Genomic DNA, 12915 nt, shown 5'->3' with positions numbered 1-12915 from the left:
CCGGGCAAGCATCCCATTCACAGGAAAGACGACTGAGTTATGCAAAAAGGGCAGAAAGCCTTTTATAAGGGCTTAAGACAAAGGCCTTCCTAAGGGTGGGGGGAGCATAGATGCAGGAACAGGTTATTCTGACCTGGGGGGTGGTGCAGGAAGGACTAGAATAACACTTGACAATTACATTTTGCTCTTTTTGTGAGACTAAGAGCCTCTCACTTCCTGCCTACTTGCATAAAGTTACATTTTAAGGTCAATTTACTCTTTTTCTCTTTACTGGTGTAGAAACACAATAGGTTAAACATTTAGCTGCCTAGGTCATGCAGACTGCTGTGCACCAAAGATCTGCAGGCCTGTTTTGCTCAGGCCACAGGTTGCTACAATCCACTCCTGCACAACAGTTTGCATCGACCATAGGACAGACTTTACATCTATAATTCACAACAATACAATAAACAACATAGTAATAATACATTGGTACAGAGAGATAATAAACCTGTTAGCAAGTGGTGCTACATGGCCAGGTTAATGAGTTTTACCATTTAGCAGGAGTACTGCCTGGGCTAAAATAGCTAAAGGATAACACTACCAGGTATTCTGCTTTATTCTATATCTAGTTTTTACCATTTTCTTAACCTTGATCACAGAAATAAATTTCCCTTCCTACCAACTTTCTGCAACTTTTTATATTCATTCAGGTTTTGTTCCATATCCCCTATTTTTTATTCTGATACAACCATTTAGGAAAAATGACTTATTTTTCCTTCAATAATTAAAAAAAAGACATCCCTCATACCCTCTACATTCAAGTTATCAAAATTATTTTGGAAATTGTTCTTAAGCATTTCACAACATATTATTACCAATAACATTACACTTGTTAGAAGGCTAAACACTGAAAACATTTTAGTCATTGCATTACTGAAATAGTAACACATTTTTTTTTTTTAACAAGAATTAACAACACATGTAAGCATTAAATTGGACAGCTGAGTGATTTAACAATATGTATAAACTGAGTCTTCATAGTAGATAAAAGGGTTTCAGGTGGGGGGGTTTTACATACCATGTTTTCTCCCCCTGCAGGGACGGAGCCCTTCAGTGTCAGATCTACAGTTAGTTTCCCATGTGATTCTAATACCCAGGGGCTTAGGATTCTCAACCAGCATGGCTGCTTGGGCCAGAACCAGAGCCAATTGACCTTATTTTCCCCAATTTCTAGTATTTGTGGCACAGGCAATAGAGAGTTATTATCATTGCCCTGTTGTGGCTTGAAGGCAGCCAGCCCCTTTATCTGAAGTTAATGCTGATACAGTCCTCGAGTCCATTGTTTCTATCATCCTTTAAGTGTTTAGCCGTATCCACGGTGGTGAAGGCATATTTTGTCCCTTTGCACGGAGGAAAAGGGCCAATATAGTTTACTTGCCACCAGGTGACAGGGATCTGGTGTCCTCGGTGCCCATTGTTCCGGCACAGCCATTCATCCACTTCATGCGTCATTGGTGTTAGGCTGTGGAATTTCGCAAGGGCATTTGCTTCTATGTTACCTGGTAATGAATTGGTGTTGCGGGCAGAGACATGATAAACGGTTACCCTATACTTGTGGCAGGCAGTCCAGATGTCTTCCCACCAGGTGGTGTCAGTACTGGGCTGGACAGTCATGGCTGTCCAGGTAGCAGATTGCCCCATGTGCCAATCCATGCAGAGTCAGGTGTATTTTCTTGTCCGTCGATGGTGGGCATGGGAGGAGCCACCTCGGGAGGATCAACAGGAAGCAGGGCATGTTGCTCTTTCACATAGGAGGCTAGTCCTAAAATTTCATGCATCTCTGTTTTTAAAGAGCCATTGTAAAAGATGCCATGTTGTAGGAGGTAGGCTTTCCATTTTGTCAGTGTGCTCATCTGAGCACTCCCCAAATGGGGCTCATTTATAGTGTCCTGTATCTGCATACCTGTATGGGTATGGTCTGTGTAAGGTCACTGGGCACCTGAGTTAGACCTTCAACACTCACAACAGAGGATTACAAACTGTGCACAATTGTTCTTTTAAAGGGCTATATCTGAGTCCTGTGCCCTTCCATAGTTGGAACTAGAATCTAATAGGTACACATTTAGCTTGTTGCCTTTGCCACAAACCCCACCGAAAGCCAATATTAGCACTGGCCACATCCAAATCACAGGGTATGTAGTCTTTGCTTAAAGTCTTTGCTTGCATAATAGTTCACTTAGTCTTTTAAAACACAGCCTGTTGTGGAAAAATCCTATTACCACACTTCCTTTTCTAATTAGGGTATACAAGTTTTTAAAATTCATTCTAAATAGAGTATAAACACTTCTCAATATCTTAACAAACCAAGAAAAGCCATCAACTGTTCAGAAGTAGGCAATGTGGGATAACTTTGCATTTTAACGACAGCTGAAGGAACAGCCTTAGTTTCACCTAACCAGACAATACCCAAGAACCTGATAGAGTAGACAGGCTCTTCTGGAGGTCTCCACATTTGAAGGCATCTTTGTGGACACACAGCAAATGTCCATTGTTGTTTTCCCCACATGAAGCCTAACACAGGTTGACTGGAAAAAATCTAAAAATATTCTAAATAACATATTAGCAAGGTTTAACACAAAGCTAAACAGGAGCAACCAGTTCGCTAATGGCTCCCTAGGTTTCTGTCAGTATTAGTTACGAATATCTCCTAACTCCCCTGGGGAAAACTCCCAGGATGAAATGAGCACCCTCTGATCAGAAGCTGCTTCCACTGCCCCACCTTCTCCCCTCCATGGCGGATCAGGGTGCTGAACTTCCTCTGCTTTAACCCTTTCTTGGAACAGAGGTCAAGTACGCCTACTTTCCTTAGTATCAATTTCCCAGTCAGACAGGGGCTCATCATCTTTTGATGAGGAATCAACAGAGTCCCACACTTAATGGTCCCCGTCAGGGGAAGTCAGGATATGCCTAACTTGCCCTTTGGGTAGCTTATGCCCTCTTAATCTAGTGTGCCGGTATGCCAATATTTCTAAACATTTATCCAGAGCATTTTTCAATTCTGCTTGTGTTAGCTTCGTATCATTTTCTAACTTTAATTTACCTCCGAGGTGGCTTACGGCCACCTTTGCTGCTAAAGCTTCCTCAGTAGTGGTGCATACAGCCTCTAACAATGGCCAGCCCACCGCAGCCGCAATCTGGCGGCCCTTTTTTTCCTTCTGAATCTCCAGTGGTCCTGTGGCCTGATCCAGGATGGCTATTTACCCAGCCAGAGACTTACAAACATTTCTGTACTCCCTTGGCAGATCCCACTCATCTTGGAGGGTAGCCACACCTCCCTACACAGACAACCATTCCACTGGGAGGGTGGGCAGCCCTTCCCACATAGATATCACAGGCCTTCCTGGTATCCCACCCAGGGCCTTCTCCTTTCCCCTCCCCAAGTTCATGTCATCAGTGCCCGGGATCTCCTTAATCTCTGGCTGGCGGCTATTTAATTCTCCAGGATGGCTCTGCCAATTGTCGCAACCCAAGAGGGCCATGCCAGTCCAAAGGCCAAAGAAGACAACAAGCATTTTCTGATACATGAACTTTTATTCAGGGCTTACTTACAGGATGAGAAGTCATGGAGAGATCATGACAGCTCTCTCAGGCTGGGCAGGCATCGCATTCACAGGAAAGACGCCCCGAGTTATGCAAAAAGGGCAGAAAGCCTTTTATAAGGGCTTAAGACAAAGGCCTTCCTAAGGGTGGGGGGAGCATAGATGCAGGAACAGGTTATTCTGACCTGGGGGGTGGTGCAGGAAGGACTAGAATAACACTTAACAATTAGATTTTGCTCTTTTTTTGAGACTAAGAGCCTCTCACTTCCTGCCTGCTTGCATAAAGTTACATTTTAAGGTCAATTTACCCTTTTTCTCTTTACTGGCTTAGAAACACAATAGGTTAAACCTTTAGCTGCCTAGGTCGTGCAGAGTGCTGTGTACTAAAGATCTGCAGGCCTGTTTTGCTCAGGCCACAGGTTGCTACAATAGATTAATAAATTTTTGGATGTTACAAATAATAAACAGAAAAATCTTATTAAGGTGGTAGTTGATATTTATTAAACTGCTATTGCATGACTGGTACATACTGGGTACTTTTTATTTATAATTTCACAGAGTCCTCATAGCAACCCTGTTTGATAGTATATAATCCCTAGTTAACAGATGATTGAGACAGAGACAATTCCAGTACTTGCTGTTAGTAATTGGCCTTTTAGAGCCTTCTGATTCTAAAGTCCATGCTCTTTTACTGAATCCCATTTTAAGTTTTCTCTGCACTCTAGTTTGACTTATAAGTAAAATTCCTTTCCTAAGGCATTTAATGGAGAGTAGCATGGCAGTATATATTTCTTCCATAGTTAACATGTGTGTTGGTTTAGGTTAGCTAGGTGGTGTTGAGAGGACTGAGATTTACTCACTGTTAAAATAGTTACTATACCATCTTGCAGCTAAGCACCAAGCATTTAACCGCCTATTAAGATATTTGATCAGTTGGCTCTTCTTCTAGCATATTCTTTTACTCTCTAATATTTACTGACTGTTCCTAGTATATAGGTAGAATACAATAAGTTACACAGCTTCCTTTACTGGCTGACTGTAGATTATTAGTAGCACAAAATCCATGATCTCTCATGGGAGGGGAAAGTGCATACATTAAAGAAAATACTACACACAGCTGTCCTAAGGAGCAAAGAAATGAAATGATAATACCTGGATATTTGAATACCTCAAAATCTGAAGATAAAGAAAACTGAAGAGATTTTTTTTTCTGCTGATATTTTATTAAGGATAGAATTTGGGGACGTTTGTATGGTATCTGGGAATGAGTGTTACACTTCGATTCAGATATTTTGATCATTATTGGAAACATTGTTTAAGCAATAAAATAATGTATCCGTATGTGGCAGTGATTGGCATCTTCACTGCTTTTCCCTAGAGGGTTAAGGAAAGCAAAATGGATTTAGGAATAGAGCTATGTCTTCATTCTTATTAGTTAGCTAATTAGTTTGAAGAAATTCATTCTGTGCACCTTTGTACTTTAGTTTCAAGTTGTCCCTTTTTGTAAAATAGTGAATAAAATGTTTATTTTTCCTTTTCCTTCTAGAGGAATTTCAAATTGTTTTGACGGGAAGAGGATTCAAGTTGGGCAGTCGGGATGGCAGTGTGCTCTGCACTTACACTGTAAATGAAACATACTCAAATAGTAGGTGGCCTCACCATCTTGTTGCTTTCTTACCTTCCTAGCATATCACAATCAAGCATTTTTCTCTTTTTGTCAACCAAAACCAACTATACTATATTTTGTAACTGAAGAGGAAAGAAATGAAGTCCTGATAATATAATATTAATAATATTTATTTAATAACTATTGAAGGATGCTCATAGCTTAGTAAATACTGGGCCCTGTCCTGAGAAGTCTCATTTTATAGATGATGGTCTTATGACTGAGAAAGTAAAATAACTTGCCAATGGTCGCATGGCTAACAATGGCAGAGGTGATGGCTGAATTCAGTTTTCCTAACCACACTCTATGTAGACTACATCAACTGCCTAATTTAGTTGCCTTACCCCCCTAGACTTTTTCTTGCTATTCTTGCCTTAAAATCTAATTGTCTTGGACTACTCTACTTTGTTTTGTCTTAGTTTATTGTCACTTGTTTTGTCTATCTTTCCAATAAGGCTTTTTACCTTACAGATCTTTTGTATTCCTAGTGTTTACCTACCACAGTGATGATAATTATCATATTTATGGAAATGGGTTTTCTTTTCTCTGTCCTTGACTGTCAAAAAGCAGATGAGTATAATATTTTTATGCTCATTCTGAGGAAAACTCTATGCCCTAAATGGCTTTTAGTTTTCAGAGCATTTTGGTTTCCATTTTAAAGGTTTTTCCTGATTGCTGAATATGTTGTCTTTTAAGAACTTACACTGTAAAGCAGACTCTATAACTTTGTGTAACTCTGGTAGAGTTATTTTTTGAGAGGTTTATTTACTATTTTGCTGTTTATCTGATGATACTAAAGACTGGTCTAGGCACAGCTTTTGGCTACACCAGGTGTTCAGTATGTGCTTGTTGAATTAAAGTGCTAAGGATATCAACATGGTAAATGTCATAATTAATTCCCTTCTTTCCTTTTAAGATCACCATTTTGGTAACACAAATAACATGTATTACTTTCCACGCTTGAAGGGATCAAAATGATATTTTTTTTAAAAAAAATCAGTAGCCATGTTTAAAATTCGTTTGAACTGATTCATACCTAAGAGTTAGCTTTACCTAACCCATTTTGATTATTTATTTTGGTTGACTATAATATGAACATGTTTTATGTGTAGCTATTTAAAGTTACATTTATAAGGTAAACCCTCAAAAAAGAAAGTGGAGTCAGAATTGTGTTTTCATCATTCACATTCTTGAATTATCCGTTTGACTGTGTAACTTCTCTGAATATTTCTGTCATTTTTTCTTATGTATTTTCAAAATTGTAAGGGTAGTTTAATCACCTAGATTTGTAAGATGTATTATTTACTCTAGATACAGCTATTTTATTAAACTATTGAATGAAAATGAAATAAGTTCATTTTCCCTTGGGACATTCATCTTCCTTTAAATTCTGCTTTAAAATATACATCAATTATCCTTGAAAATATAAGATAATTGCAAAATTGAAGAAATAGAAAAACATGATAACTTTATAGTATTTGTAACTGGATATGAGCTTAATTTGTCAGAAAAATCTTAATTTATGATTTAACAATACTGTGTATTAATGAAGCATATAATTTCCTTCCATTTTCTATGCCTGTTTCCTTCTCCTCTTTCTTTAGTTGAATATCATTTTTGTTTTTTATGCTAATCCATCGAATTTTCCACACTTGATTTATGATTTCAGTATGCTGCTCATGTCATTAGTGAAATTGTGCAAGATACATGGGCACTTTATTAATTCAATGATATTCTATCTCTAGGTGTAACAGCAGTAAATGTACAGCTCAATTCTATGCTTTGTCCTGCACCAACCTTGAATAAAGCTGGAGAGTAAGTACTTCATTAAAAACAATTTTTTAAAATGTTTTAGCTACACATTATTAGAAAATGGTGAAAAATATACATTGGTCATTTTATTGTCTTTTTTTGTGTGCATGTGGTACTGAGTGAGCATTGAACAATAAGCTATGGCCAAACTACTTTAGTTAGTACTTCAGCTATACTCTTTGTAGATTGAAAATGGTGAAGTCTGTTTCTTAAATATTGCCTAAAAGGCTCTATGAATATTTATCTGGATGTGTTTGAAAACTATTGCTAGAGGTTATAAAAAATTAGAGCCACAGCAATTATTTGAAATTAGGGTATTGAGTGTACACACACAGACACACACACATACACACACCCAGAGTTCTAAAGTAAGATTTTACTGAGTAATTGCTATAATATTTTGTAAATATTGCAATTAGAGAGCAATAGGAACATGTGTCAATATGCAACATTTTGGACCAGAAAGCATTTGTACCTTTGTATCAGTTTGTGTTTTAATTAGTGTCCCAGTCCTAATTAGGTCATTACTATCATGTTCTTTGGTGTGATGATAAACCAGAAGGAAAGCTGGTTAAAATAGGAAACAACTCTGTTTGGAGAAAGTGCCTTTATTTGAATCACCTATACACAAATAATTTTACTAATAATTTAGTATTTCTGTTTGTGATTTTTCTACCCTTTCTATTATGCAGCAGATGATTGCAAAACATTTCAAAAACTTCCTAGGCCAACAGCAGGGGATGTATATATTTAGTATAATGAATGGAATATAGTTTTCTAGGATCCCTTCCTGCTTTTCACCCAGCACTGAGAAAAATTAAGTATACATGGTCAGAATCCCAACTGTGGTTTAGTGTCCAGGGAATGAAGATTATATTTGCCTCTGTGGAACTTAAGAGAATCATTTTAGGAATTTTCAGTTGACATGAGCATTTCTGAGTATGGTTAAACAATTAAAGATATCAATTGGACATTACTTCTGGTCATCTAAGTAAATTGTGGGAGTACCACCTTTCTCTTTTAAACTTATTGAAAGGAGCTTCATGATATAACTTACAAAAGCAAGGCTGCCAGGGCTCTTTTCCTGTCTATTAAAAAATATTCATTTTCTGTGTAATGATCTAGTGTTACTGAAAATGTTCATATGGCTAAATTGGACTGGGGCTGGAACTTGAGGCAGGTCAATTTTGCTTGGAGTCATCTTAACTCCAAGTGCACACATGGTGAGACTCAGTGGTTTTCTGAGTGATCATGTCTTGTATTAGCCATGATAAATCTATTGACTTGAAGTTGGTATTAAACCACTGAATCTGTAATTCCATGTTGATCCTCAAGATCATTCCTCCAAACCCACTCCTCAAGCTGCAAGCTATTTTCTTTATCTTAGACATTGCAGCTTCATCCTTATTGTGTTTCAGGTCAAAATCCTTTGAATGATTATTTATTTCTGTCTTTGTCTTTTACCCAGTCTACCAGCAAATCTTCTCAGCTCTAATTTCAATATTTGTCTAGACTCCAACCCCTCCTCACCACTTCCACTGCAACCATCCTAGACGAAGCTGCCATCATGTTTTGCTTTGATTATTAGCTACAAACTGAACTTACTGCTTCTGCCCTTGGAAGAAGTGGTCTGTTAAAACAGATTGGTTTATGTCCCCACTCTGCTTAAAATCCTCTGTAATGATTTGCCAATTCCACTCCGAGTAAAAGACTAATCATTCAATGTTCTACAAGGCCCTACAAGATCTGACCCCTTACTACCTCTCAGACTTCATATTCTACTCTCCCCTTGCCCACTCTGCTGTAGTCATGCGGGCACCTTTGCTATTCCTTAACCACATCAGCTCACTCTCACTTCAATGCTTTTACACTTGCTCTTCTACCTGGAATGTTTTTCCTCATCGCTCCCTCCTTTACCTCCTTCTAATCTTGTTCAAATATCACCTTCTCAGTAATTCCTTCTGTGCTGGTTTGGATGTATTATGTCCCTCAAAATGCCATTATCTTTGATGCAGTTTTGTGGGGCAGACATTTTAGTGTTGATTAGGTTGGAATCTTTGATTGAGTGTTTCCATGGAAATGTGACTCAATCACCTGTGGGTGAGACTTTTGATTGGATGATTTCCATGGAGGTGTTACCCCACCCATTTAGGGTGGGTCTGAATCACATCACTGGAGCCATATAAAACAGCTGACAAGTAGAAGGAACTCAGAGCAGCTGCAGCTAAGAGAGGACAAAATGCCCCAAGAACAACATTTTGGAGAATGCCATTTTGAAATGCAACCGGGGAGCAAGTGAACACCAGCCATGTGCCTTCTGAGTGAACAGAGGTTTTCCAGATGCCAATGGCCTTTTTCCAGTGAAGGTACCCTATTGTTGATGCCTTACTGTGGACACCTTTTGGCCTTAAGACTGCAACTTTGTAACCAGATAAACCCTCTTTATAAAAGCCAATCCATTTCTGGTATTTTGCAAAACAGCAGCATTAGCAAACTGGAACACTTTCCCTGGCCACTCACTTGGGTCTGGCCCTCTCTATTCTCTTTACATATTTTATTGTTTCTCCAAAGCACTTATTTGTTTGTTATTGTGTGTAGCCTGCCCACTAGAATGAATTTCATCTGTCTTGTTCCTTGCTGTATTCCTAGCACCTAAAACAGCATTTGGCACATAGTAGATTCATTTAATGTTTGTTAAATGAAAGGATGAATGAATTTTTCTTCAATATTTAGGTTTGCCAGTTAATGTAAAGAGCTAAAAGAGGACATTCGATTGCTAGGGAGAGCAGCCTGTTTCAGGTCAGAGAAAAATGATCAGGATTCTGTTTTCGGGGAACATGTCATTTAAAAGAGAAGAAAAGTATCTTGGCCTTTTGACAATAGTGACTAGTTAAGGAAGGCAGCTTATTTTCTTTTTCATTGTAGTTATAAAATTCATATGCTTGGTCTATCCCAGGCACTGAAGTTGTTTTCTTTAGAATTTGCCTGTGGGCACAGTCTCGTTTTGAATGGAATACCATAGAGGTACTGATAGTGTTTAAAGATTTGTAGATGGGCTAAATATTCCAGAGATGTGATTTTTAAAAACCACAGATAGCACAATAAATATCAGATGGGAGAAATCATCATTTGGCTCTTGACGTTAGTATTTCACCTACAAGCAAGATGAGGATGTTTTGGGAAGGAGCCTGTCTAAAGGAATTACTTTTGCTTTCCTTTTTTTAAAAAATAATGTACAGCATACCACTGAGGCAAAGCTTGAGAAGATTTGATTTGTTAATTCATTGGGTATTTGGGGACATCATTATTTCTTCTACTTTGTATGTTCCAAGTAATTTGGATCCTTCCTTTGCTTTGGATTTTCTTTCAGCTACTTTTGTAGGTGATGAGCTCTCTTATGAGACTGGATTAAAATCAACACAAATGAAACAGTTTAGCCTTGTAAGGTGACTGATGCTTAATATGTTTGCCTAATTAGCTTTTGGCTAAGGATTCAAACCCATTAAGTAGCTAGTTAGCCTATGTTTCAAATAAACACATCTGGCCCAAAATGAATGAAGGTTTTTCCTGTGTGAGGGTGACAGATGTGGCAATGGTTCCCCCTGTTCTCTCACTTAAATAATTAACAACACACTAGTAAGTAACCTTAGACAGACAGCCTCAAAGCCAGATGCATAGTCTCATAGCTGGATCCATGGACATGTGCATCATCTCATTAGCCTGCTCTATCAGTTCTTTCCCATATTTATGTTTTTGTTTTTTTTCCTGAATTGCATTTTGTTCAAGGATTGTTCTTTCAAAAACTTAAGGCTTGTGGATTTGGGTTTAAAAGAGGGTCAACATGAAGATGTTTCCTTGAAGGTGGAGCTAACAGAACAGCCGTTACCTGGAACACAGGTCATTTGGAAATTGATGATATTAAGTAAACAAAAGATATCTGGATAAATTCTGTCCAGGTTTATCATTGTTGAGCCTTGTTGGAGTGAGTTTTTGAAGAACTTTCTTTAAGAGAGATCCATATTTACTAAATTTCTTTACTTGTTATAGATTTTCAGGCTAAAACTACAACAAATTCTTACCATTTAAATAGAAAGGATGTACAGGTGTTAGCAGTAAGGTAGTTAATTATAATTTCTCATTGGACACAATTTACTTTAAAAAATGGCTTATATTTAAATGCACTGTCTTACTAAGAAAAATCTCTAGATTGTTCAGGAGTTCATTTCTGCCTGTTGTTCATTTTCACCAAAATGTCTTCTTAAGTTTGGACAGGATGAACTCCTGGAGTTCTTTGAATTCTCCTCATTCCAGGGAGGTAGTCTCCCAGTTTAATGTTCCCATGTCACCAGTTCTTGCCAGGTGTTACTGGTACTTGGGATATGGTCTTATTCTCTGACCCTTTTTTTGTGAGACATCAACAATAGCACAGCTGCTCTGCAATACTAAAGATATCAAACCTGTAATTTGGCAAGAAGAACAGAACAAGTTGGGTAAATATACATAAACACATTGTGAAGATAGAAAAACAGAACAGAATGAACCAGAGCCTCATCCTACAGCTTGTTTGATAGAGATGATTTAAGGAGGCATATGGTATAGTTAAATGTGCTTTCAAAAACATTGGCCAGAATCTTCTGGCAAATATGAATAAATATCTAAATCAGATGAAAATGATAGTATTAGTTCTCTTAAAAGGCGCTATGGTGTTTCATGTAAGAAGTGGTGAGATGTCTGTATATGGGGGAAAATTTCATGCATCTGATAATGAAGGATCATTGAGATGAACAGTGCAGCAAATTTGAGATTAGGGCCTGATTTGGGAATGGAATCTTTTAATTTCCCCCAACATTGTTATTTTTTCAAAATTAAGCTAAATCCATTTTGCTTAGAAAAAAAATTAATTTGATTTCTCTTTCTTGATTGGATAAATTCTGTCTTTTGCACAGCTTCTCACATAAGCACTTTTCAAAATACTAAAGATTATACTAGGTATGTTTGTGTATGTATAATCTATACAGTCCCTAATTTCACTATCTAGTAGCCAGTGATACACAACTATTATTTCTCCTGTTTCTTGAGAAATGAGATTGACGTTTTAAAAATCATGGGTACCATGACATCAGTTATGTCAATATTTTGAATATAAATATTAGGATCTTTGTGAGATGGATTAAGTCCAAGAACTCTCTGTGTTTCTCTCTCTGCCTGTCTCCCTACCCCATCAGGGAAAAATTTATCCTTTCTTTCAAGTGGTGTGTTGCTTTTTGGTTATATCTATAAAGGTTCACCTAATCTGCATTGTTCTTAATCTATCATATTCAGTTACGGATGCTGTCTTTTAAAAGGAATATTAATTTGAGCACATCTAGAATGGCTAACAAGATGTTGACAAATACGGAAATGTTACATAGGATATAACTTAAAAAACTGAAAAAGATATGATTCAAGCATAATACATTAGGTCTTTTCAAACATTGGTCTGTCATGTGAAAGAGATATTTAACTTATATTTTATCACTTCCACAGAAAGGAAAAAGAAAGGGTAGACTGTAAAGGGAGGCACATTTCAGCTCAGAAAGGATGACCTTTATAACAACTAGAATTATTTAGTGAATTTTTTGTAACTAAAAGTGTTTGAACTCTTAAATTTGTGCTTCAATCTTCTCATATATTTATGCTTCTGAAGTTTATATTCTAGAGTTTTTTTGTTATTACTGAGACATTTTACATTTTTAGATGAAAGTCTAAAAAACTAAGTGATTATTTCCAGGTGCCTTTTTAGTATTTTACTAAAATATACAGAGCAGTTAAAAAGGTTTTCAGCATAATACTGAAAACATTTACAATGCAACCTTA

General features: G+C 37.3%; 1 protein-coding gene across 1 annotated transcript in view; it reads left to right on the top strand.

The window, feature by feature from the left end:
- Positions 1-12915, top strand: part of ANTXR2 (ANTXR cell adhesion molecule 2) — a 162663-nt gene that overhangs the window by 36481 nt on the left and 113267 nt on the right. The window contains exons 9-10 of the mRNA XM_037830075.1: positions 5128-5226; positions 6993-7062. Of these exons, the coding sequence (XP_037686003.1) occupies positions 5128-5226; positions 6993-7062 (169 nt within the window). The remainder of the gene's footprint in view (positions 1-5127; positions 5227-6992; positions 7063-12915) is intronic.

The sequence above is a fragment of the Choloepus didactylus genome, chromosome 3 (genome assembly GCF_015220235.1).
Source record: "Choloepus didactylus isolate mChoDid1 chromosome 3, mChoDid1.pri, whole genome shotgun sequence".
Classification (NCBI taxonomy): Eukaryota; Metazoa; Chordata; class Mammalia; order Pilosa; family Megalonychidae; genus Choloepus; species Choloepus didactylus.
This window is presented reverse-complemented; position numbering and strand designations above follow the sequence as displayed.